The sequence below is a fragment of the Fundulus heteroclitus genome, chromosome 12, assembly GCF_011125445.2.
Source record: "Fundulus heteroclitus isolate FHET01 chromosome 12, MU-UCD_Fhet_4.1, whole genome shotgun sequence".
In the NCBI taxonomy this organism is placed as follows: domain Eukaryota; kingdom Metazoa; phylum Chordata; class Actinopteri; order Cyprinodontiformes; family Fundulidae; genus Fundulus; species Fundulus heteroclitus.
This window is the reverse complement of record NC_046372.1, coordinates 38,864,237-38,889,699: the sequence shown is the minus strand read 5'-3', so window position 1 is coordinate 38,889,699 and position 25,463 is coordinate 38,864,237. Positions and strand designations below refer to the sequence as shown.

General features: G+C 46.7%; 1 protein-coding gene across 3 annotated transcripts; it reads right to left on the bottom strand.

Moving 5' to 3' along the window:
- Positions 1 to 12: 12 nt before the first annotated feature.
- pxnb (paxillin b) lies at positions 13 to 25,372 on the bottom strand. 3 transcript variants are annotated; one of them, XM_021310347.2, is made up of 14 exons: positions 25,232 to 25,372; positions 9,406 to 9,614; positions 9,251 to 9,336; positions 9,007 to 9,146; positions 8,348 to 8,522; positions 7,751 to 7,865; positions 6,355 to 7,623; positions 5,062 to 5,328; positions 4,548 to 4,949; positions 4,240 to 4,401; positions 3,094 to 3,267; positions 2,937 to 3,018; positions 2,694 to 2,842; positions 13 to 2,601 (listed from the first exon to the last, which is right to left on the bottom strand). In XM_021310347.2, the coding sequence occupies exons 1-14, from the start codon at positions 25,242 to 25,244 to the stop codon at positions 2,335 to 2,337; spliced, it is 3,510 nt and encodes a 1,169-aa protein (XP_021166022.2). In that variant the 5' UTR covers positions 25,245 to 25,372; the 3' UTR covers positions 13 to 2,334. The 3 variants fall into 3 exon arrangements, with proteins under 3 accessions (XP_021166022.2, XP_021166021.2, XP_021166023.2); XM_021310346.2 differs by lacking the exon at positions 25,232 to 25,372 and adding an exon at positions 11,944 to 12,215; XM_021310348.2 differs by lacking the exons at positions 4,548 to 4,949; positions 5,062 to 5,328; positions 6,355 to 7,623; positions 25,232 to 25,372 and adding an exon at positions 11,944 to 12,136.
- Between the last annotated feature and the right edge of the window lie 91 nt (positions 25,373 to 25,463).

Here is a 25,463-nt window from a genome sequence, read left to right as displayed (position 1 = left end):
CCCTCAGACAAATTGATAGCAAAACAGAATTTATTTGTATAATCAAACTAACATTGATTAATCACACTACTCGTATACACTGACATTCTAAGTGAAAAGGGGGGGAAAAAAAAAGAAAAATTTAAAGAAGGCATGGCTTTGGTTAAATAACACACCACTACACTGATTTGAGAGATTCCTGTAACATGATATCTTAAATAAGAGAAGAAATAAGGCTCTAGAATTCCCTGAACAAGACAAAAGAGCAAATGATCATGAATAGAGACTCAACCTAGTGGTCATACAGTAGACGCCACTCATGCTGTGGGAAATGATTCAAATTAGTCCTGCCAATCCCCCTGGCAGACCACCGCGCTCTCCTTCAACAGCCAACACATTTTAGTGAACTCACAGACGACGGTACAGACAGACCAGGGGTTAGAACCGGGACTGGATGGTGAGTCAAGCTACAGCAACAAAAGCAACGAGTCTGTTAATGCGTGCCGGGATAAGGGCCGTTAAGCCACAGTTGCATAGTTATTGGGACATCACGAGCAAACGGCTCCTCTAGCTTGTGTGCTGCTCAACATTCATCCGTTGCCCAATACAGTAATCACAGCAAATATATCTGAGTTATCTGCACTACGCCTTCGCTCTTCCTCACTGAACAAGTGGTTACTAAACACATATGCTAAGTACATTCCAGACAATGTAGCTGCATTGAATATTTACAGAAACCCTCCTAGGATTTAGTCAGAAACAGTAACACCAGTGTAAGAGATCCAAACACTGTGGCTCCACCTTTTTTGCGAGACACATTTTTCTCTTTTGTTCAGTGAAAAGATGAGGAATGATCCGACAGCGCAGAATGTCAACACAGCTAATTATGGACAGCCCAAATGGAAGAAAAAGGGATTTTGTTTACAAAAACAAAACACACAAAAAAACAGTGTTAAGATAATTGCAGAGACTGTAAAATGGATCAAAGATTGGCTTTGCCATAAAAGAAAGTGTAGCTCTGTAACATGGTTCCTACCCTTCTTAACCAATGAGTCTAAACATCGCTTTAGAGTGACTTCACATTTCCCCTTCTCTACACAAGCTGAGTTACACCTTCACAGTCCTGGTTTGTAGTGACGTGGGTTTATCCTCGTCACGGTTTCTGCTACATAAGTATCTAAAAGGCTTTTTATGAAATTTTATGTGGTAAAAAAAAAAAAAAGCTAAAAAAAAGGAAAAAAAAGCTAATCGTGCATTTTCCAAAGCTTAACAAAGAATATAATGTTGTCTGTTCTGCTTTATGGTTCCTACAACGATACACTCAGCCAGTGAGCAAAATTATGAAACACGCAGATTCCTGTATGGATATGCGTGTATGGATCCAGTATCTCATCCAGTCTGAATTCACTACCTCATAAAACGACAGAAACCATGACAGCTTAAAAACGACGGTTTTAGGTTCGCCTAAAGGAACAAACATACACGGAAACGGGAGAGAAACGGTCTCCTGCTGCCTGTGGGAGCTGAAAGACGGCCCATTTCTGGGATTTCTAAAAAGGTTTGCGGCGCCGTTCAACGCCGAATGTGTCGTCATCAGATTTGCTGACCAACTAAAAGCCACTTCAACAAAGTTTCGGTCAGTCCTGCTTCACGGACATGCACACGTTCCGTCTAAAACGTACTCCCCCCCCCCCCCCCCCCATCACCTCCAGAGGACAACCCCGCTTTTCACTTCACACCACTAACACGAGCGCCCCATAAAACTATTCACACCCCTAGAACCTTTTTTTGCACGTTTAGTCACAGGCGCACACAACAAAGCATTTATCTGGATTTCACATGATAGAGCAACACAAAGCAGTGAGGAACTGCGAGGAGGATAAACTAATGAGCGCCGTAAATCACGTCATCAGCTCCCTTTGCAGTTTGTTAAAAAGCCGCTCATGGCACAAAGCAAGATGCTGGGAAACTTTTCAAAGGCTTAAAGGCGGATCCGTCCTGACTGAGCTGGAGCTATTTAGCAAAGAACGGACGAACAGAGAGAAAAACCCTCAGCTGATTTACAACTGTAGCTGCAGCAAAAGTACGAATGCATGCTTCACTTTGTGCTGCATGATTTTAATCTGTAAGAACATTTAAAAGCGTGTATCATCCTCCTTAAACGTTAGTTATGTTGGTGCACAACATAACATCCAAATGAAATGCACTGAAGGTTGTAACGTTTCAGGATGGGAAGAGGTTCAGAGGGGGGTGAATATTTTTGGCAGCGCACGGTCTGACCAGAGCCAGCTGCAAAGGCGCCGCCCTCCTGTACGCTTGGTAGGGGGGGGGGGGACAAGCGTTCCCTCAAACTCTCTAGCTGAACAGCTTGATGAAGCAGCCCTGGCAGTAGGGCTTGTCGTTTTGCTCTTTGAAAGTGCCTTTGTTGAGCTGCTTCAGGCAGAAGGCGCAGACAAAGTGCTCCGGGTGGAACTTCTTGGCCATGGCTGTGATGCAGCGCCCCGTGATGGGCTTCTGGCAGCCGGAGCACAGCGAGCCGCGCCGCTCGTGGTAGTGCACCTCGCAGTACGGCTGGCCGTCGTGCTCGAAGAAGCTCCCGTTCACGAACGGGGTGAAGCACTCCTGCGGGCGACATGAACACACGCCGTTAACTTCACCCTCTGCTCTTCGCGTGGATCCGACAAACTTAAGAGGCAGAAATTCTGGATACTGACTCTGCAGACAAAACACTCCGGATGCCAGAGGCAGTTGAGCGCAGAGATGTAGTTCTCCAGGATGGCTCGGGCACAGCCGCCACATTTCGGTGCAAACATGTCAAAGTAGTCCTTCCGGCAGTACGCCTTCCCGTCCTTTTCGTGGAAGCCTTCGTACGAAACGCAGAAGAAGAAAAAGAGGCTTTACACGCTTGCCGGGGTAAACATCTGAGCACTGAAGCTAAAAAACACAGAGGCCTGTACCTTCTGGGCCGAAGAAGGATCCACACTGAGCGCAGAAGAAGTGTTCGGGGTGCCACGTCCTGTCCAGCGCCGTCACCACTTTCTGAACGGACAACAGCAACAGAGCTTAGCGCCTGGCGGCACGTCGGCCGCGCGGCTTTACAGAGACACCACTCACGTCCAGTATGGGCCCGTTGCAGTAGTAGCATCGCGGAGAGAACAGATTGTGGTAATCTTTCTCGCAGTAGGGCTGCCCTTCCCGCTCAAAGAAGTTCCTGGAGCCTATCTCCTCCTGACAGTGCGTACACACAAAGTGCTCGGGGTGCCATGTGCGGCCCATGGCCGTCACCACCTGATTACACACGAGATGGATGGAGATTTTAAAACATGCTCGGATCCATTATTTCACGGCGCCTTACAAAAACATCCTCACACCGCTTAAATGGTTTTAGTTTATTATGTTATAACAACAACTTTAATCTAATTCTATGGGATTAGATTTGACATATAAACACAAAGCATTGCATAATTGTGCAGAACAGAAAAGGATGCCTGGTTTTTCACCTTTTTTTCCATTGATACATTTTTAAGCCTTTCAAGTGTTACTAAAGAAAATCTCTGCTGGATGAAGTTCTGCAGTCTGATTGGACCATTGAGCCACATTAATGTCATTGGAGCTGAAGCCCCACGCTGCAGCTGTGCCTGATGTTAACATCCTGCAGGGAGGAGACGCTCCACTGTAGTGGACCCTGATGGTTTTCTACCACACAGGCTTCTGGCCAGAGACCGTTCAGTTTAGGCGGAAGGTTTACTGCAAAAACAGAACTAAAAATAGGCAAAACGTTCTTAAAGTTAGTGTGTTTGTTCTTGATTTGAGCTGGTAAATAAGATTATCTGCCAATGGAATGAGCATTTTGACCCCTAAAATAAGATAATTAGGCATCATGCACTTGAAATAAGATGATGGAGATGAGTTGTTCCTATTTTAAGTGCAAAAATCTTATTCCATTGGCAAATCATCTTATCTACCTGCTCAGATCAAGGGTAAATACATTCATTTTAAGAACATTTTACTTATTTTTAGTTCCGTTTTTGCAGTGTTTCTTGGCAGGTTTGGGTTGTGCGCCTGTCGCCCAATGACCCGCTGCTTCCCGCGACGCTGCACATAAAAGCTGCTAAGGGTAACGCATGGCCTTTCCTTCCTCTTCACAGCTATGCACTACTTTGTGTTGGGCTATCAAATCAAATCCCAACATGATGGATTAAGGTTGAAGGCTTTAAGATGCCAAAACGGTCAAACGTTCAGGGGTATGAAGGGGCTCACCTGTCCCACGATGGGCTTACAGCAGGCTCCGCAGACTCCTTTAGCAACCGTCTGCACCCCCAGCTTGTTGAGGTCAGACTGCAGGCTGCCAAGCATGTTGTCCAGCTTGTTGACCTGTGTCGGAGGCCCACCTGGAGCTCCTGCTTTCCCCTGGGCCATAATCTAAAATGGTTGCAAACAGTTAAGTACGTGTGTTTCACAGAGGTGCAAATGACAAAAAACATTCACACCGAGGCTACTGAAGTTAAAAAAACAGACTTTTCTTAGAAGGATGAAAAACAGAGGAGGTAAGAGACAGAGATCCATGCCTGCATCGGAGGGAAGAACGGGTCATACTCTGTCTGGCAGCCTACAGATACCAGGACTCTGGGCGCAGCTGGCTGTGCTGGCTCCACCGGCGGTGGGTGGTTTGGGGCACTGACAACAGGAGGAGGGGGCTCCGCTTTGGGGGTGGGAAGGTCCTGAACGGGCGCTGGTGGGGGTGAGGCTTTTGTGATTTGGTGAGGAAGGGGAAACGGTTCCTGAGCACGGCTAGCTTGTGCATTAAAGGCTGAAGGCGGAGGAAGTGGTGGTGGTGTTGGGACGGGGGGCTGCTGCACTGGGGGTGGTCTTTTAGGCTCTTCTACCACAGGTGGGTGACGAGAGCTGGGGGGGGAGAGGGGTGGGAGAACCTTCCTGACGGGAACGGGTGACTCAGGAGGAATAATGATCTGAGCAAGAGAGAGAAAGCAGGGAGACACACACAGAGACAGAGACAGCGCTGAAGAAGGCAAAGGAGCTGGAAAACATGGGGGTAAAACCTGAGAGCACTCTGACGCCAACCTTGTCCACCTCACCGCCCGATCCCTCGGGACGGAAACGCTGGGGTTTGGACGTGACCACCACACCCTCGGTCAGCCACTCGTCCGTCTGTTTGCGGCGGCGCTCCGAGCGGCTGATCCCCAGCTTACCCTGAAGCTCCTCTATGAGACGGTCCTGGGACGAGTTCTTGTTTACAATGACGGGTCCCATCTTCCTGCGCAGCAGACCGTCCCGGAACATGGGATGCACGTTGGGGGTCTCTTTAGTGCGCCTAATCACCGATTTTATCTAGGAGGGAACGGCGGACACCTGGTCTTACACGCAGAGTCATTGTAAACCGCTTCACGCAACATGCCAGGGTGCTGCGGTGGTTAGCGGGCTTGTGGGGGGGGGCATGCGCCATGTCCTTTATATGCTGAGGTCATATCACAGCAATAAGCTGAAAACTTCCATGCCGTATTCAGCATGTCTCAGGCAAACTAAAGATGCAGTAGCTTCCTCCACACAACACAAGTCAAACTACAACAGATTATTATTATGGTTAAAGTAGCAGAAGCACTGAGTTAACCATGGGTGCAATGTCAAACCAAAAACTCTCTGTTAAATGGCTTTTAACATGTTTAAATGCATCAACTTGGTTTCCATGGGTATGCTGAGAGGTAGGTTTAACATGCCGCAGCGAACCAGAGATGCCAGTGAACACAAGGCACAGGACTGCTGACCGGGCGCTCGCACATCAACACTCTTCAGGGTGCATGTCGAGTGAGGACGTCTCACACTTTCCCGTTTTTTAGCAACGATTTAGTGTTTAAAGGTTATGCCAGAGGAAGTACAAGGATGTTAGCGGCTATTTTAAAACTAAACTGTATTTGTGATGAAAGAAATATCTGTGGTTCAGCAAAGTAGTGAGAGAGAGAGAGCAAGTGGTTCGGCAGACAACAGGAAGGTTTAACCTTTTGAGCTTTCAACCTCTCTCGGTCACGGCACAAACCAGATTAGGACATTTTTGGCATCTTACTGGAGATCTTGCTCCAGGCAAATATCTCTATTCTCTGGGCAAATCTCTGGAGACCGCTGATTTAGTGATGCTAGCTGCGCTAAACGCTAATAAAAAGCGCTAAACTCTGAAATTATTTTATCTTTATTTTTATATACGAGTAAAACCCTTGTGACCAGCAGCATGGTTGATAAACATTTACTGTTTTCTCAGCCTTTTTTGAAGCCGTTAACAAAAACAAAGAAAAGCCTAGCGTGTATAAAAGGTGTGAGTCTCAGCAGCCAGGAGCAAAACAAGCCTGCAGTGCAGATGCGTACATGTCCTGTCGCAGAGACTCTGTCTATACTGGGAGCCTGGAGCATGGGCAGGTCCAGGGCGACGTCAGGGGTCCCCGGGCACGAGGACGGCGTCATGGACTCGTCCATCCAGCTGGCTTCAGTCAGCGGAGTCATGCTCCCGTCTGTGTAGAGCCTCTCTGTGAACGGTGTCATGGAGCCGTCCAGTCCATCGCGCAGGGACATGGACAGCTCCTCGTCCGCCCAGTCCAGGTCTCCGTTGCCGTCGGCTCCCAGGTCCATCGAGTCGTCTGTGAGGGTGTTGGTGGTGCTGGTGAACGTGTCGGGTTGAGCGCAGCTTCTGTCCATGGGCAGGATCAGCTCCTCCTGCACCTCCTGCAGTCCGTTCCCCAGAGAGCGAGCCTCCGTCTTCTCAGGGGCTTCCTCCAGATGGGAGGAGTGCGTTTGTGCAAAACCCATGGCTAGGAGTTTATCCAGGGCCTCGTCAAGAGAGGGCTCCTCCGCAGGGGGTTGCTGTAAAGTGAGGGGAGCGTCTCTCTGTGCTACAGGAGACGCCTCCGACAGCCGTCTGCTGGTGAAGAGCAGCGGAGACGGCATCATCAGCGGAGAGGCCGCAGACGGAGAGTAGGGTTTTGTTGGGAGGTGAAGAGAAGATTGGGACGCAGCAGCGGGCAGGGGGGAAGGAGTTGAGAGGGGAGGAGTGCGGCTTTTTGAAAGAGGCGAAGAGGTGAAATCCAAGTCAGGGTCGAGGAAACACGCAGGCCGATGGCCGACGGACTCAGACGCGCAGAACGCCTTAGCGACGGAGGGGGAAAGGCGCTCTGCGGATGGACTGGGCGATTTGGAGGTCTTGCGCTCCAGAACAGTGTTAACAGAGGAAAGCGAGGGGGTGGTGGTATTGGAAAGGCTCGGGCTATTCCCCAACAAGCTGGAACTGGAGGGAGCAGACTGACAGAGGACGAGCAGGGACTTCGTTTGGGACGACAGCAAGGCGGCAGAGACGTCGATGACGGAGTCCAGGTCTATGTCGCTGGCGGCAGAAAGAGACGAAGTGGGACTACGGGGAACAAGGAGGCTCGGAGGAGGCACGGCTGAGCCGCCGTCTCTTCCGTCCTCGTCTATGTGCAACTCTAGACCAGCAGAGAAAGGGAGGAAAGAGGAGGCAGGTGGGTGGGGAAGACCGAGAGAAGAAGAAGAGGAGACCACGGGGGTGACGGAGGAAGGCGCTGGAGAATGGCGAGAGGAAGACGGTCTCCCTGCTTGGTCTGGCAGAGAGCCCAAAGAACTGGGCTAGAGAACAGCAGAAGCACAATAGGAGGAAGAGGACAGAGATCAGTATAAAAACGTATTCAGGAGAGGTTTATGAACAGAGGAGGAAAAAGCAGCCTTTAAAGCGTTCGCCCATGCCGCCTTGTACCTTGAAGTCAGACAAAGAGGCCATCAGTTCGTCTAATTCTCTGGTGGCACAGGAAGCTGACATCCTCGCTTGCTGCTGAGACGACGGGTCCAAATCACTGTGTCGCAGAGAGGAGCTGCAAAATACAAAAGTGATTTTTTATTTTTCTTTCTACCTGAAGCATGTTAACAATGAAACTTAAACTGAAATGTAAAATATCTCTAAGGCAGGAGAATATGACAAAGTGTTTCTTTCTGTTTTTACACAAAAAAGGCAAACGTATGCATGTAAAAACAGTAATATTCACAAACAGCACTCCTTACCCATCTCCGCATTAACAAACACAAATACATTTAGCCAGCTATGCAGCTTAATACAGGCTTACTGTATTGAAGTAATTACAAAACAAACTACAACAGAATGTCTTTTTTAACATCCGTCAAGCTCGTATCTATTGAAAGCTTTACAAGCCCACGAAGGATTTGACATATAAAGCCATATAGAGCACCTTGCAAAAGTATTCACAACCTTTATAACTTATTATTTTTGGCTTAAAGCGTCTTCCAAATGCCTGAGCATAAGCGCTAGTGTCTGTAGAAGCCAAAACAGAGACTGCACCTGGGGGAAGAACCTGAACCGTCCAGCAGACTCTCCATCGTCGGTCCCGCCTCCTCCGGCCTGATTCCATTCCTTTTTGGTTTTTCCTGAGGTGGGGGGCTTACTAGGATGTCAGGAGCGCCGCCGTTCTCGTAGTGGGTGATACTGCAGGACGGCAATGGTGGAGCTGCCTCCTCTAAGGAAATGTGACAGTATGAGTGAGACTGCTCAACGCTGACAGAGGTGAGAAAGAGCCAAACTTGCCCCGTTTCTCCACTTATATTGTCCTCAGGTTTTAGTTCCCCCATAAACGCAGGAAGATTCAGGGAGAAAAGACACAAGGAAACCTGAGGTGAGACAACTCTAACCTACAACCAAATCAGAAGTTCTATCATACAAGCACAAATCGTTTGCGACAATGCTTTTATTTACTGCCAAAATCCACTTTAAATACTTTACCACTTAATCTATGATGTGGGATTAAATGCACTGCCTGCTTTATGAGTCACGGGACAAATTGGTTGATGCTTGCTTTTATTTTCTCCAGCCAGCCTCCACTCTTCTCACTTCTCTGTCACTTATTTTAAGAATTGAAGAGCATCAGTGTTTTCAGATTAGAGGCAGGGCAAAGAAGACGGAGACAACGGGGCCCAGTTTCCTCGGATAAGGCCCTTCCCTACCTGTAGTGGGGAAGGAAGGAGAGCTCTGCTGCACGGCGTTGAGCTCCAACAGAAGCCTGTCCAGCTCCGAGAGGTTACTGCCCAGGGCCGAGGTCATGGCTGCTGGAGACGAGTCTGACGTCTTGTGTTTGTTAGGAAAGCTGAGAACACACACAGTGCGATTGAAGGTAAGAGGAAATGCCAGATGAGGTGGTCCGCTTTACTCACAGAACATTCACAGAGCTGATGGGGGGGAGACACACACCTGTAAACGTGGTCCTCTTCGATGTGAGACAGCGGAGAACTGCTGCTGTCCCTGGACCACGAGCTCTTATGAGCCGAACCTAGAGACTGCACAGGAGGAATCAGTCGTTAGCCCGCGTTCTGACATGGATCCATACGTAGAAAGAAGAGACCTACCTGTTGGGAGGAGTGGTCGGAGTCTGGCTGATCCGTCAGGGAGCCGTTCAGAGCATCGGCTGAAGGAGGGGGCGGCACTGGAGGCGGCACCGACGCATCTTGGTAGGGGAGGCCGCCCGTTGGAATGGAGTAGGGGGTCTCGTCGGGCAGGAAGACCGGGCGCTTCGAGATGTGGGACGTTGTAGACTCTAGGTCTGCTAGCAGTGCATCTAAAAGGTAAAACACAGTTTTTGCTACAGGATACGTTTCACACAAATCAGAGGGATCTTCTTAGTCCATGTTTCAGCTTGATTAGCTGTGACTGGTGAGCGGTCGGTCGGAAACCTAAAACCAGCCAGTAAGTGCACCACGGCCAACGCTGTAACCAAGAGGTTGAGTCATGTCTGTTTCAATCAGTCTGCTAGAGAGAGTGAGACTTTTAGCAGATAACAGGAAGGCTAAACTAACAGCAAAGCTCCTTAGTTTTATCCCGCTAGTTTAAAATGTCTTCTTCTTAATCTATGCCTCTGCTTCTTCTGCCATAAATAGTGACCACACATGGCAGAAAGGTTAGAAATTAACATTTTTAGCATCTTTCTTACATCTTCTTACTTCATCGTTTCGTAAAGAGAAATTAGAAAGGGCTGAAAAGTCAGCAAATGAAGGTTAAAGCTTAAAAAAAAAAACTAAAATCGGTGCATCCAATTTAAATGACAATCCTCCTCCCTGTCATTCAAACAGATTTATCACAGCTGAACAGGGGAGGAAGACATCCAGCGTTTCTGGGGGGGAGGCCAGGAGATTCCTTCATGGGAAGGGATACCTCAGTGACAGTGAGTCTGAGTCTGTCATTCCCATGAGTTTTGAACAACAACAACAACAACAACAACAAAAAACACAACAATTTTCACCCCAACAAAGAATTCAAATGTCCAAAGCTAGAAAGCCCTAACCAAAACTTCCTTTACGGGCCTACCACCAGTCAAGCCTACCACCCTGCTGCATAACTTTTATAAATATTTAGCATTTTATATACTTATATTAAAAATGGCTCAGAGCCTATCTGCTTAGCTGTGTTTCTTTCCTAGATAGAACCACTAATGGAGCTAGTACTGTCATTAACCTTTTACTTTTTCCTCACATAGAAAGTATTCCTGGATCAGTGCTTCTGTATTATTGTTGTGTCTCTGCTCTGCCCTTTCTGACCCCCAGTCGGTCGAGGCAGATGACCGTTCACGCCGAGCCTGGTTCTGCTGGAGGTTTTTCTCCCTGTTAACGGGGAGTTTTCCTCTCCACTATCGCTACATGCTTGCTCGCTAGGAGGGATTGCTGCAAAGTCAACAACACAATGAATGCAAGCGACTGTCCACTGTTGCTCAATGCTCATTCCTGGAGGAGTGACTGCTGTTTGGCAATGACTGGATGTTCCTTTAGATGAAAACCTGTTTAAGCGATCCGTCCGAGTCGATGGGATTGACTTTGCAAAGTGCCATGATGTGTTATTTGAGGTGAATTGGAGCTAAATAAACTAGATTTAACTTTAGAATGTAAATCAAAGCTTTTTGAGCTCAGGAGGTAAATGGTGAAAATTATCAGACGGGACAGACTTTCCGTTCTTGTGATATTTGCTACCCTTTGGCAGAGCTTTGGAAATGACTAAAATGTTGTTATCATCATGACTCTGTTCACATCTACAACAATTCAAGTTTCTCTTAGTATTCGTGGATTAGCCAGACTGTGGGAATCCCTAGAAGCTGCAAGGTTTACACCTTTGACTGGCACTGATATTGCTAAATTACTGTATGCCATGAAGCAATACCTCTGGATCAACATTTATACCCAAACTCAGTAGGTTAAACAAATCCTCAGTCTACCGTTCTGATTAGTTAAAGCTACAACCACTCAGTCAGTGAGAGCCACTTTCTCTCGGTTTATTAGTGTAATTGCTTGATTCGCCTGTTGATTTCCATTCAGCTTAATGAGACCGAACACAAACTTAACAAGACAGACAGAAATCCTACTTGATTCATGTCCAGGGTTGAGGGGGTACAGAGCTATCCTCCTGAGAATTTGGTGCAACGCTGGAATAAAATAGACCCTTACATCACACCATCCGTCCGTCCATCCAGCCTGTCCAGAATAGACCGCCGTCACCAGCTGCTTACCGTTATGCTACAGCGCCTTGGACGTGCCAAGCGCTCACACCAACCAAAAAAAGCAGCTCCTTTCACTTTGAAAACGGAAACTTTTTGGATTTTTTTTTTTTTTGTGAATGAATACCTTCATTTCCTGTTGATCTAGAAAGTGGCTCAAAGATAGTTCTCCTGGCTTAACATGTCAGTCAGCCGTGGAGCCCATATTGCTTTAAATCTTTATGAAGTCATCAGAAGAGCGCGCACCGAATACAAAACTTTAGAAAGTAAAAGCTGGGCTTAACTGTTGAGCTTTGTTCTCGTTTATCTCGAAACCTCACCAAACAACAATTGTACAATTAAAGCGGAATTACAGCAGCTAAAACTGTAGAGTTTTCCTTAAATGAAGCCCAATTTGTCTACTCACGTATTTCCCACTGCGGTCTCTGCGGTATCTCCCATGAAGTGCCGTTCATGTGTGGGATTATATGTGAAGCCGGCGGCAGGACAAAGATAGCATGAGCAGCGAGAAGGGATAACACACTGCTGGTGGACCAGGGGAGTGGCTAAAGGCCAACACAGGAGTCAGGGTCCTTTCACCGGCCCCCCCTACCTGATATACTAAAGATCTTTAACATAAACCTTTCATTTGTATCATAAATATTCACTCAGACTTCATTAATGATGGTAATTAGACTATAACACATATACATATATATATAAACTGTATCAAATGAGCAGCTGAGACATTCCTAGATGAGCACTTCCATCCTATTTAATCCTGACGTTTCATCAGCACCATCCGCAGCGCGAAGGGGAATCCTGCCCAGAAGCCAAACGTCCTCGGTCCCGCGCTTTGACGTAGACCAAGCGGGACCTCAAGCCTATTTAAAGCAGTAAGCTCAATGAGTAACCATGTCTGTGCAAATGTGCCGGAATATCCCGACCAGCTCAAAATAAGCTGCACCTGGTGCTGACACGCTAAACAAGGACCCAGCGAAAATTGACTTTGTCACTCCTAAAACAAAGCCCGCAGATCTAAAATACCACCGGTGGTTTTAGGACATAGGTGGGCCGCTCTAAATGCGCCTACGCTATCAGATTTCTCTGACCAGAGTCTTCAAATTCAATGCGCTTAAGGACTTGCTTCTTGTGTTGAATTCCTAGAAAGTTCGTGTTGGCCTTGGCAGGAAGGACAGAAGTCCTGCCCAAGGACCGCCGAGGTGCTTTGCAGACAAAGCAGCGCTTTCCAAACCCGTCGGCATCGCCGTCTTCTGCTGACACGACACATCTGTGACTCAGCAGAGGATGTTTCTGGAAATCTTCAGAGTTCTCATTCAAAGAACAAAATGATGATTTTGGAAATATCACAAGTCAATGTTTTACTTTTATAATTTCAATGTGATCCTTAAATCTGGAGCCTTCAAAAAAAATAGTTTTCAAGGAGAAAACTGATTTATGTGGCAAAGATTAACCTCGTCCTTAATCAACACGTCACTGTTTTGATTTATTCTTTACAGCTAAAAGTCAACAGGAAGTTCAACGCAAATGGCCTCTCGTTATTTTGGCCATTCATGCATCTTAACACTCAGAAGATTAATTACTTTTAAACTAAACATAATTCTGAACTTTTTAGGGTTTAACTGCTACATCTAAACTCACATGTTCTTGTTTATATGAATACGGGGTTTCCTCTGGGAAAAACCAGGGGCAGGATTGCTGCAAAGCCATCGACAGACGACTGTCCACTGTGGCTCCACGCTCCTTCAGGAGGAGTGAATGCTGCTTGTCAAAGACTAGATGCAGTCTGCTGGCTTTCCTTAGAGAGGAAACTCTTTGACCAGTCTGTCTGATTTGACTTTGTAAAGTGTCGTGAACTGGCACCATTTAAATAAAATTATTGAATCGAAAACCAGACGCGCTTAGGATGAGAAGAACAGCGTCAGAACCTGTAGCCTATATCAGACCCGGTCCAGTTTGGAGAAAGGAGCCAAGGCAGCAAGACACATTCAGCAGCCTTGCAAGCCATGATGCTGAGAAGCAACAGCAATGATGTTCAGCATAGTAAAATATATATATATAAAAAATAGCTAATAAATAAATGAGAATAGCAACCAAATCCTAGTTGTCATAGCATCAGTCTGTCCTTTCTGCTGTGTTGTAACACCATTAAACACAAGTAGGTGCACCCAGGTGGAGAGTGTCCAACATCACACATGGAAACAGGAGATGATCTGTGTCGTTGCTTTTGATGTTTCTGGTTTTTGTTGATGCAACACATCCAGCTTACCAGTGATTGGCATTTATTTCTTTTTTATTTTAAACTGTTACCTCATGCTACATGGGGCTTTGTTTTCCTGCGTCTTTGGTTAAAATACGTTTCCCCAACAGGAACATCTGGAGTTAAGAGGTATTTATGTTTCTATATCATTAGCTGTAAATAACTTTGTATATCAGCGACTTTAATATAGGCGCCTTTTCCTACTTTTATCTGTCTCTCCCTGCAGTTTGCTGCTAATAGCTAAGTTATTTAGGGTGAAACACAATAAAGTAACTCTCCAGCATGGATGTAATGTTTTATTGCTGGAATTAGATATTGCCAACTTATGAGCGCTCTACCTGATTCAAATTGCGAAACAAGCAATAAAGGGTTGCAGCAATCAGAAGAGAAACATCTTATTAACATCAAGTTGATATGATGAGTTTTATTGTATAACATGAAAGGGAAAGAGTGAAGGCAGACGGCTGAAGGTCAGGTGGTTATCACTGAGTTCATGAATCTCAGCATCTTCAGCAGTCAGTAGTTTCTCTGCTGCGTTTGCTCCAGGCTGTCAGAAGACGATAAAAAGATAAATGAACGTGAGCTAGTTCATCTTGGATGTTTAAACATTTTTAAAGCTAGAAACCAATTGATTGGAAACTGTGTTGAACCCATTTTTACTGCTCTGAGTTCACGTGGCATTAAGCAATTGCTGGAAACATCGCCGTGGTAACCTTAATTGGCCTGGTCTCTATCTTTTCCTGCCTTCGCCCTCAGATCTGAGCCGCGTCCTGGCAAAGATGCCGGCTCTCTGACGTTTCTAGCCCTGACAGTTCTTGACAGAGCAGTTCCAGCATCTCAAATTCCCTCAGGCCGTGGTGCTCAATCTGATCCCTCATGCTGGCTTCCCGCTGAAGCAGCTCCACCGTCTCCTGCTGCAGTTCGTCTCTTTCTTTCTTCAGTCCCGTGCAGCTGTTGGACATTGCGTCGACGGTCTTCTCCGCAGCGCTGATTTTGTCCACAAAATTGCGTGAATGGTTTCCTGGAACCTGCAGGGTTCCTTGCATGTCCTCAGCAACAGCGAGGACCTCAAGTTTCTGGGCCTCTTCTTGGGCTCTCAGTTCTTTTACTTTTTGAAGCATCAGGTTTAGCTCCAGCCTTTCTTCACCGAGGTCATCCACTCCACCTATGAGCTTTGCCTCAGGAATCTGCACGGTGCGCTTTGGAGGGACATTATGGGTCTCTTCCAGCTCCTCGTCCTTCTCATCTTTGGCCTCTGCCTTCATCCGCAGGTTCTTTTCCACCTGGAGCGGCTGACTCACTTCTGTAATTGTATGAGTGACAAATTCAAGCCTTCTGGTCAAAGCTGAGCTGGAAGCAGCATCTAATCTGCTGACTGCTCGTCTTCTACGCTGGAAACCAATGTGCTTAAACCAACTTACCACCGGCGGCTTTGCCTGAAAGAAGCTCTTTAAGTTTGTCGACCTCTTGGCGTAGAGCCGCGTTCCTCTTCCTCTCTGCTCGAAGCTTTTTCCCGTAGAGCCGTCGTATTTCTGCGTTTTGCTGGTGCAGCTCTTCGTTTTCACCCGAAAGAAGCCTAAGCTCCTTTTCGTACATTTCAAAGAGCTCCATCGTATGCTTCCGGCTCCACAGGTTCTCCATTTGGGGGCATTTGTTTTTGAGCACTCTTACTAAAAAACGCCTGTGGTGAATGCGTGGAGGAAAGTAGAGACCTGACACGGTTGCCTGTAATGGCCTCTGAGCTGCTAGTGACCGGCCTGCAGGGTTCTAGAACAGGAAGGTTCCCTGCGCCATCATAAGGATGTCGGTGCTATTCTGTCCGTCACCCCCAGGTGGCCTTTAAGGGAATTAGGCCAAATACTGTGGATACGCAGATACTTAAAGTATTTTTGACCAAACATTTCACCCAAGCAGTCCTTTATCGCTACAATACTGTGCACATTGATACCGCGATGACCAACAGTGATGTTTTTGTTTCGTTTTAAAGGAGGTTTGAATTCCTGACAGGCGGGGAGATAATTACAATAATTTGAGTCACTGTAAGCCAATTTTCTTCACATCCTCTAAAAAAAAGTTTGAAAACCTGGCATAGGCAGGCCAAAACTTCCCATTTATCCGTTTAAGAGGTAAACTGCTTTTGAGCTCGGAGTACGCTCAGTCGCTGTCTCGAGTTTTTACAAACGCAGCATTTGACTCAACTTTTTGAATTGAGAAAGCTTCCTGGAAAGGAAGCAAAACGTCTCCTAACTACAGAAAACAAGTCCAGTTGTTTTGTTTTTTACTTTTTTGGTTTGACTCATTTAACGGAGTCGGTCTTCTGACTCAGTGACGCCGCCCGCTGACCAATCGGTGTCCAGCAGCTTACTGATGTCACCTTTTCGCTTCGACTCAGCTACTACAAAAGGCACCAAGTAGCAGCAGCTGACGGAAAACTCTGAAAACTGAGATGAAGCGCGTAGGTACTGGGGGAATAGGGACCTCTGGCTGTGAAACATCTGGTGAGGATTGTTTAATGCTGCATTAAAAGGTGCTTAGGTCATCAAGACATTAAGAAACTACAGCTAACCTGTTTCACTGCCGAAACACCAGATGCTAACATGAGATCTCTGTCAGCTTTGAGCCCAAAGCAGAAGGGCATTAATACTGGTTACTGGTTTGTTTATAGCGATAATGATTACGAGACGATGGACTAAAAGCTGGAATATGCTGCAAATAATAACCGCTGAATTAGGCAGGGTTTAGTCAATATTTTTCCTAACTTTTACGTTTCAAAATAATAAAATATTGACAATTGTGATTACACCTGTAATTATCAAACCATGACTTGTGAAGCTGTTTTTATTCAACTCAAGGCTATTATACCAACAAGTGTATATATTGACGAGTGACAAAGGATGAGGACGGCACTTTAAAGGAACGTATGGGCTGACAATAGTGGGCATAATGACCGTTCTATTGCTAATCATTGTTGAGATAAACGCAACGTTTCTCGGAGATTCTGCAATTTCCTTCGTCCGGCTCCTCGGTGTTGATGTTGATCCGCCGTGTTTGCATCAGTTATAAAAACGGAGCTGGGTATGTTTGCTCTGGCTCCACCAGCTTGTGCTGCTCACTGCCTTTTATTAGGTCATAATGGGGATGATCACAAAACGTTACCACCTTTGACCAATCAGCTACTGTTATGTGAGCTGTGGCTGCATGAGTGAGAAACGTCACATGTATTAAAAAGATAAATACACGAAGATCAGATTGGTGAGCAAACAAGTGTAACAAAACATTACGTTGTAAGGCAGCACGGCACTAGAAAACCGATATACGTCAAATCCATATGTGTATAAGTCACCTTAAATGTACATAAGTCACCTTAAATCTCTGCTTTATTGTTTTTTTTTTTCTAGATCTACTATATATATGGTGATGCACTGTATATACCTTATGCACCTTTTCCTCCTTTTGGCACCTTCTTTTGATTATTGAGCCGATGTGACAAGTGAATTTCTCCACTGTGAGATCAATAAAGTCTATCTTATCTTTGTAAATATAAGAATGATGCTCTCAGGTGCAATACGTGCTTGTTTTCTTCTCTCTGGCTTTAGCATTTTGGCCATCTGCTGCCGCGAGCCGCTGTCCAACCAGCTAAACATTACATTAGGATTTAAAATGTAAGCTCATGGCACTTGGGCTATGTTAGCCAACAATTACTGCACTGCAAACCGGCCTTTATGATATCAATATTGTACACACCAATATCCAGATGACGATATATTCGCAATATGTTGTGCAGGGTTGAAATTTAGTTTAAAAAAACTGATAACTGTACATTTAAAAAAAATTATTTGTCGTCATTAGAACTGCTTTACCAAAGTTTAAACTCAGACAACCATATATTGCATTTAGCAATTTCTGAGTTATTTTTGCAGCTGGCTGCAGACCACAGCTTAGACAATTTAAGTCCACTTCAGAGAAGGGCTGCAAATGTGAGATTTCTAAATGTAGATTTGTGCCTAGCAGCCATCCAAGCACCTTTTAGGGTCAGGATCCGATTGCACACAAGTCTAAAATTTAAATAAAAATAGTTTGTGTCACAGCCATTCTGCAAGGAAGTAAGTAAAACAGTCAAGAATTCATACTAGTCTAAAATCTATTTTATTATTATTGGAAAAATGGCTTTTTAATTACAAACTTTATTAAACAGGCACCAATTATTTGTCAGACAATAATATCAAGGCAAAAGATTTAGAGAAGAGTGGGGAGACATTTCTGCCATCACAGCAATCCTCTCACTCTAGCAGAAAACTACAAAAGCACAAGTTAAACTTCCTGGAGCTGTCAGAGTATGAAGATGTGCTGGTCAGCCAGGAAACAACATCCTAAAAGGTCAGAGTGATCTAGATGCAAACTTTTGGAGAGAGGAGAAACATGCGGATAAAACATCAGGCCAACAATAACAGTGAGGCCTTGTTGGTCAAAGAGCCAAATGAAACATGGTTCTGACTGAAGGAACATAAGCTTTGGAGAGATTAGTTCAAATGAGTCAAAAAAAAACAACAAATGGAAAATCTTCTATTTAAAAAAATGTCTGGAGTTTAAAGTGCTTCTTAATGATAAAACAAAGGCTGGGTATGGAAATGAAATGGTTTTGTTTCTTATGAAAGACCAAAACACAACCTGCTGAATGACTCCAACTCAGAAAAGCCCGAAACGTACGGAAAGAACCATAGAAAGCGTAACAATCCCAGCAGCAGCAGCAGCAGCAGCGCAGGCCAAGTGCGCCGCTAATCTTTTCCATCCCAGACAGACAAAGCCCCCCCCCCCCCCTTGCTCCGGCAGCATCCTGACTGAACGGCCCATTGTGCACCGTCCTAAGGAATCAAACTCTCATCCTAAAATGAAACCCCTGGATCAAACGCTTTAAGGCGACTTGAGCGGACGGACTGACGGCGGCTCGGTCCGGGGACAGAAGCGTGACAACGGACCGTCGCTGTGTTCCACATTCCTGTGGCAGTGGGTGAGCGTAGGCTCCCGCCCCCGCCACAGTCCTGGCATGTTTATCAGACGGGCTGAAGGTACACGGGGCATTCCACACATTCCTCCGTCCACTCAGGGAGAACAGCAAGCTCTCAGGTTGGGGGGGGGGTGGGCAGTAGCTGGGTGACGTGAACACAAACACACACACATTAATCTAGAGAAAGTCCCTCCTTTTCCCCGTACCTGGGCTCCAACAGGAACCCATTCCTTCATCCACGGCGTGCTCTGGATTCCACAAAGAGGGGAGAGGCCCGTGTTTTTGCTGCCCTTCGCCACACAGCCAGGGGCGCGCTACAGGAGGGGGGGGGGGGGGGGGATCAGAGCGGTCTGAGCTCTTCCAGCAACACGCGGGCACTGGTGGCAGGTCATCGGGGTCCACGGCTCACCTGTCTCTACCCTGGGAGCAAAAAAGAGCAGAACTGGCCACCGTCCCAAACGGAAACCCTATCCGGTCCTATCAAGCCGGCCCACCGTGATGTATTTATAACGCACAAGAGAAGCAGGGGGCCAGGGAGATGCCTGGGGCGACTGGGGCTGCTCGGGGTCCGGGGACAGAGAGGGCGAGAGCGGGAAGGAGAGAGATAACACCCAAAAGGAGACAGTGGAACAACCTTACAGGTTATAGATGGCTAACTTTGTTTTTTTAAATGTTCAGTTTCAAAACAAGAACCCGCAAACAGACAATGGATGGACGCTGGTGATGGCGTACAATCAGCGAGACAGGAGCGTCATTTAGAGATCGCTTCCTAAAAATACCCCGGCGAGCAGAGCCAGCCGTGCAGGAAAGATGACACTCCCTTTGAAAGAGTGCTGGACCAAAATAAAAGTGCTTCCCCACAGAACGGTAAATCAGATGACAAGGGAAAGTCTGAGGGCTGATGTAGCGCTCGGTCACCGAGGACGCTTGCCGCCGGGCGCAAGGGGAGGCCGCGTGTCAACGGGGAGGCACTCAGGCTGTCTGCGAACGTAGAACGGCCAACATGTCATTTAGGGCATGCAAACATCCGTTCTTACAATTCAATTCAATTCAATCTTATTTATATAGCGCCAAATCATGAAACATGTCATCTCAAGGCACTTTACAAAATCAAGTTCAATCATATTATACAGATTGGTCAAAAATGTCCTATATAAGGAAACCAGTTGATTGCATCAAAGTCCCGACAAGCAGCATTCACTCCTGGGGAACCGTAGAGCCACAGGGACTTCTTACAATAATATATATATATTTTTTTTTTATATTTCATCTGTGCTTGTTGCGTTGAAAGCTTTTAAAGATGAGACATTTAGCGTATTGCAAAAGTTCGGACAAAGTATTACAAATTGATAAAACACTGAAAAAAAGTTTGCCTGCAAAATCTTCTTTTATTTACAGTATTTATTGACTTATTGTTGCTCATTTCAGCCTCCATGTGCCGGTGATTGGACACGCCCTGCACGGGTCCCCAGTCCATCACAAGGAGCTTTTAACATAAAAATACCTAATCTTTATTTCAAAAGTGTCAATAAACCATTGAATCTACAAGTTAAATGATCTATTTTTCCTAACAGCACTAAAGTTCCTGAGATCAAAAATTAATACCTACCCGACGAAGAAAATGACAAAAGTGAGTGGGTGACACGGCATTTTTCCTGTGGCTTTTTCACAAGCGAGTAGGGCTGAACGATTTTGTAAAATAATCTAATTGCAATTTTTCTTCTTAGTATTGTGATGTAATGCGATTTTTTTCCCCAGTTTAATTTATCATGTGTTTCAAAACATATACAAACAACTAATCAATTTGTTTCCTCGCCATGTGGATTAGTTGCTAAAAGACCCACAGCATCTAAACTCGGAGCAAAAATGATTGCGTTCTGCCTACAATATATTTCAACCAAAATTGCAATTTTGACTTTTCTCTGGAATAACCAAAAGCAACAAAAATGGCCTCTAAATAAATATGTTTGTAAACAAGAACTATTTTAAACATAAACTTTTAATGTTTCTATTGATCAGAATATTATTCAAGAGAGCAGCTTTTAATTTAATTGGACATCAATCCTTGTTGAATATAAAGTGCAAAGTCCGACCAACAAGCAAGTCTATGTATTAAACTGATTGACCTGTACTTAATGCTTTGTTTGATTATATAAACTCTAAAACAAGTAATAAAATTAGATTATCTCACTGCTGCAACTGTCTTCCCTTCCATGTGGAGGCAAACCCACTTAAAACATTTTACTAACACCTAATGGACGTGTCTAATTACGTAATTGTTACATAGCCAAAAATTGCAGACCTCTGCGATTTGGAAATTGCGTTATTTTAAATCACGATTATATTGAAAATGCGATTAATTGTTTAGCCCTACAAGCGAGTCCAGATTGATGCGCGTGTCGGGGTCCGGCTCCATAACGCCGTAGAGATGCTCAGAGCGTCTGAAGGCTTGGAGAGTTTCCGTCGGCACAGAGGAAACACGAGGAATGAGATAAGCTGCCCTGGCCTACAAACATCAGCATCCACCTCAGCCTGACGCGGCCCCCCGTTAGTCAGCGCCCGGCTTGAGCCAAGCCATAAGGCCATGCAGCTGGGACGCCATGGCAACAGCATGTCAGGAAGAAACAGGAAGAGGCTGCAACTGGAACAACAGGACGGTACAGCGGCGATTAACAGAGGAAACGCTGTTCTGGCCCCCCCGTTCACAGACTGCCGCCCCCTCCAAGGCCGGCCCCCCAGCTCTGACTCCGCTCATTGTTTTCCCCTCGCCGTTTCCTGAGGATGTGAGGCCGGCTCCGTTGCCTAAGCGGTGAGGTCAGCCTCTGCAGCTCTCTCCTCCCCAGACCTCGAACAGGATGGGTGTGGACGAGGAGCGGGACTGATTTACAGTCGGGGGGCTTCTTTCTAAGTTTGCTGGTTAAGCGCGGCATGCAGCGGCCCTCCAGCCTCCACGGGGCGATGATAGCTGGTTTGGTAACACTAACTCGGCACGCCTGACACCCAGAGAACCACTGAAGACCTTCAAAGATGTTTGGCATGCAAGGCGAATGCTTCAAGAGTGCAGCGCCGCGCGATCTCCTCCACCCAACCAAACCCCGATCAGTGTTTTCTGAAAAATAGACCCTCTAGGCTCTGCCCGGCGACCAGCAGATGACCGGCGGTGTGTTTACGGAGGCGTTAAGGTGCTGCTGTGTGCTTCAGTTCACACACACACACGCCTGCCACTATACGTCAGCTTTAGGGGACTTAAATGTATGTTTTTCGATGGGTAGCGCCACAGCTCATTGTCTTTACTCACTGCAAAAACGGAACTAAAAATAAGTAAAATTTTCTTAAAATGAGTGTATCTGTCCTTGATTTGAGCAGGTAAATAAGATGATCTGCCAATAGAATGAGATTTGTGCACTTAAAATAGGAACAATTCATCTCCATCATCTTATTTCAAGTGCAGGATGTCTAATTATCTTAATTTAGGGGTCAAAATACTCATTCCATTGGCAAATGATCATATTTACCTGCTCAAATCAAGGACAAAAACACTATGTTTAAGAACATTTTGCTTATTTTTAAATCCGTTTTTGCAGTGCTCGTCCAGCTGCGTGACGGGATGCACTCAGAAGCCTGAAAACTTCACCCCGGCGTTTTTCGACGGCCTACTAAGGACGGACCTCGTGCATCCTGTCCTGCCTCCTGAGCCCTGCAGGGAGACGCTCCCTCGCCGTCACCCTGCTGCAAAGGACACGCGCTGAAGAGAAGCACGTTCTCAGGACATCAGCGCTGGACCGGTACCTGAAAAGACCCCCTGATGAAAGGAAGATCTGACCTTCCTGGTCATCTCTATCAGCATTCAGTCCCAGCCCTCCAACTAGAGCTTAACTAAGCATAAGGACGGGTCAGCAGGGCTTCTTTACTGCACCATAACCCCCAGTGAAACTATCGCAGTTCCCAGAAATTATATTTTGGATTCAGTTAGATACAGACCTAGCCAAGCATTTACTATGTTTACCCTGTACTGCTTCACACACAGCAAGCCGGGTCCAGGAAGCTGGCATCAGCAGGTCATGTGGTCCCGATGGTCGCCTTATGACGGCGCTACTTAACACGACTGATGGACGGCACTGCTTTGGTTTCCACACATGGCTGACCATGTTTTGCCTTTCTTCTAGGGAAAAGGGTTGGAAAACGTTGCAGCTTTCTTTCAGCCAGCTGACCGTCAGCCCGCAGCAAAAGGTCTGAGGAGGGGTGGCAACACGTTAGTCTCTGCTGACTCTGGCACGTTTGCTGGCCCGCCGTTAAAAGGCATGAGCTGTTTGGAGCCGCGGCACCAAGTTAGGCCCGGGACGTTGTTGAGAACGTTCAGACACAACCAGCAGATTTGAAACCAGACAAAGACAAAGAGAGAGAGGTCAGGCAGTCAAGAGTTTCACACCAAGCCGAAGAATTTCCCCAGAGCTTCACAGGGCCTTCGTACGAAGCGAGCACCTCTCTAAGGTCCACGTTTGGGTGGGGAGTCGCCCTGAGGGCCACGGGGTGCTGAGAATGAAGCTAGGCCCAGACCGGAGAACACTGACTGGATTATTTCACTGGCAAAATCTGACTCTGTCTGCAAAGGAGATGACTTCTTCCTCCAGCAGTGATGAGCACATAAACGCACAGAGAAGGAAAAAAAAAAAGGAGATTTGATTCAACCAGCAAAGCTCTATGTTACAACCAGGTGGAGGTGGAGGTAAAGTACAGCAAACCCCAGTAATGAAGTGTTTCGTTCTTCCATTTCTACGGAGGGGAAAAGTCAAGACGGCCACAGCGAGGCACTCAGAGCCAGTCAACCTGCGCCTTTCGACTTTAGTCCCACTAAATGTCAGAAATCTCAAGATTTCAGGCGGACGGAGGGAAACTGACGGCGCTGCCTTCACTGGCTGCACACACAGAGCCAAGAGGAGCGGCAAGAGGTGAGTCATGACCTCGCGAGTATTTGGCCTTGGACCCCGACAGAGAACGATGCTCGAAATTCCTCAGCAGCCCCCCCCCTCTCTCCCTCCTTCTCCTTCCTTCAGCCTGCTGTTCAGGGCTGGAAGCTCCCACTCAGCCAACAATAAGTCCTTTCAGCAGACTACAACAGCGACAGCATCTAATGTGCCCTGGAGCTACGCTCACAGCAGGCCAAACACTAAATGCGGCCCATCGTCTCGCCACTTAAACAATTCCCCAAATCTATTTAACCGAAGCGCTTCTTTGAGTTGTCAGTGAAGGTGGGTGGGGGGAAAGAAGGTGTCTAAATAAGTGACGCACCGTAAACAAGTCAGACCGAGTGGCTGAGGCCGAGCTTTAGGATTAAAGATCTGGAGCTAATGTACATAGAGACAGCAGGCAGAGGAAGGAGATAAGGCTGGGCTGTACCTGTACCGCTGCACCGAGCTTTTTTAAAACAGTTATTACACATTTATGTCAGATTCCTTACTTTTCAATGATCAGATTTCCAATGTTGCAGGTCTTTATAAAAGCATGAGCTGAAGAAAAGGTTCACCATAAGTCCACAGCAGATAGTTAAGATTTAAATACAGTATCTGCAGAACAATTGCTCCAAAGATCATTGGAAAATGTTGTTTTTATAATTATTCTCCCACCAAGAAGCTCAATTAAATGTCTGACTTCTGTTAAAAACACAAGAATGCCCTTTGTTTAACCATTTCAAAACTAAACAGGTAATATGGTGAATTAAGAAAGCCTGTCAAATGGATTTTAAATCTCCCACCATCACAATGATCAGGTTTAAACGAACATTTTTTGGCGGAGTGATAAAGAACGACCAGGGTCGGTGGTGAGGCTATTTGCTGGTGTTCTGGCCGTGATTTGTGCTCTCGCCGTGGGTTTAACCAGCCAGGCTGAGGGCTGACTGAGCCCCACGCTGCGCTGCGGGGCCAGCAGTCTAAATGCGGAGGCCTCTTGACTCCACCACTTCAAAGTTGGAATGAGTAGCCCCGGGGCGGGAGCTCCGCGGAGGAGTCGGCGTTAAAAGCCCGACTGAACTTCTCCTGCCTCCCGGGGGCGGAGGGGGACGTGTTGATCCCGGGCAGCGGACGCACACACGGGCTCGGAGACGTTCACGTAACGCCAGACGGAGGCAGGAGGCTAGCGACGTCCAGCCGCTAACCCACTACCATGCTTTTAATAAACAAACAGGGAGGGGGCAGGAAAATGAGACACACGTCTACTTTGTTCCCCCACAGAGCGCCGTGACATTCTTCTGTTATAGTGACCAAGTTTTCCAAAGATAAACGGCGAGTACAGTACAGTAAAGTAACCAGAAATGCTATTTTAGACAGAAAAATCTCGACGAAACGTCCCTAACTCCTCCACCCTTGCTGTCCGTCCCTCTCCGCGTTCAGAAGGAGCCCCTAGGCTTTCCAAAAAAACAGCTCAGCCACCTACCAAGATCGTCCATGGTGACTGCCCGGTGGTGTCCGGCCCGAGTTGTCCTTTCTGGCGACCTTATCGACTGCTGGCGAAGTCTGGATCCTGGCTCTGCAAACTTCTCCACTCCTGCTCCACAACTTCAGTCAGGAGGCGAGTCGTGAACGCGCAGCAGCGTGTGCACGTGTAAGCCTTGCATAGAGCGCGCGCGCGCGCGGCGCTTCAGGCTGGGTGAAGAGCGACACCTGGC

Bases quoted from the DNA above. Each gene is read 5' to 3' on its own strand.
- pxnb (XM_021310346.2), bottom strand. From the start codon at position 11,992: ATGAACGGCACTTCATGGGAGATACCGCAGAGACCGCAGTGGGAAATA. The intron at 5,329-6,354 runs GTACGCATCTGC...GTTCCCTCCTAG, and splicing joins GAGTCTCTGCGACAGGACAT to ATAAAATCGGTGATTAGGCG. The intron at 3,019-3,093 runs GTGAGTGGTGTC...TTGTCCGTTCAG, and splicing joins GCAACGGGCCCATACTGGAC to AAAGTGGTGACGGCGCTGGA.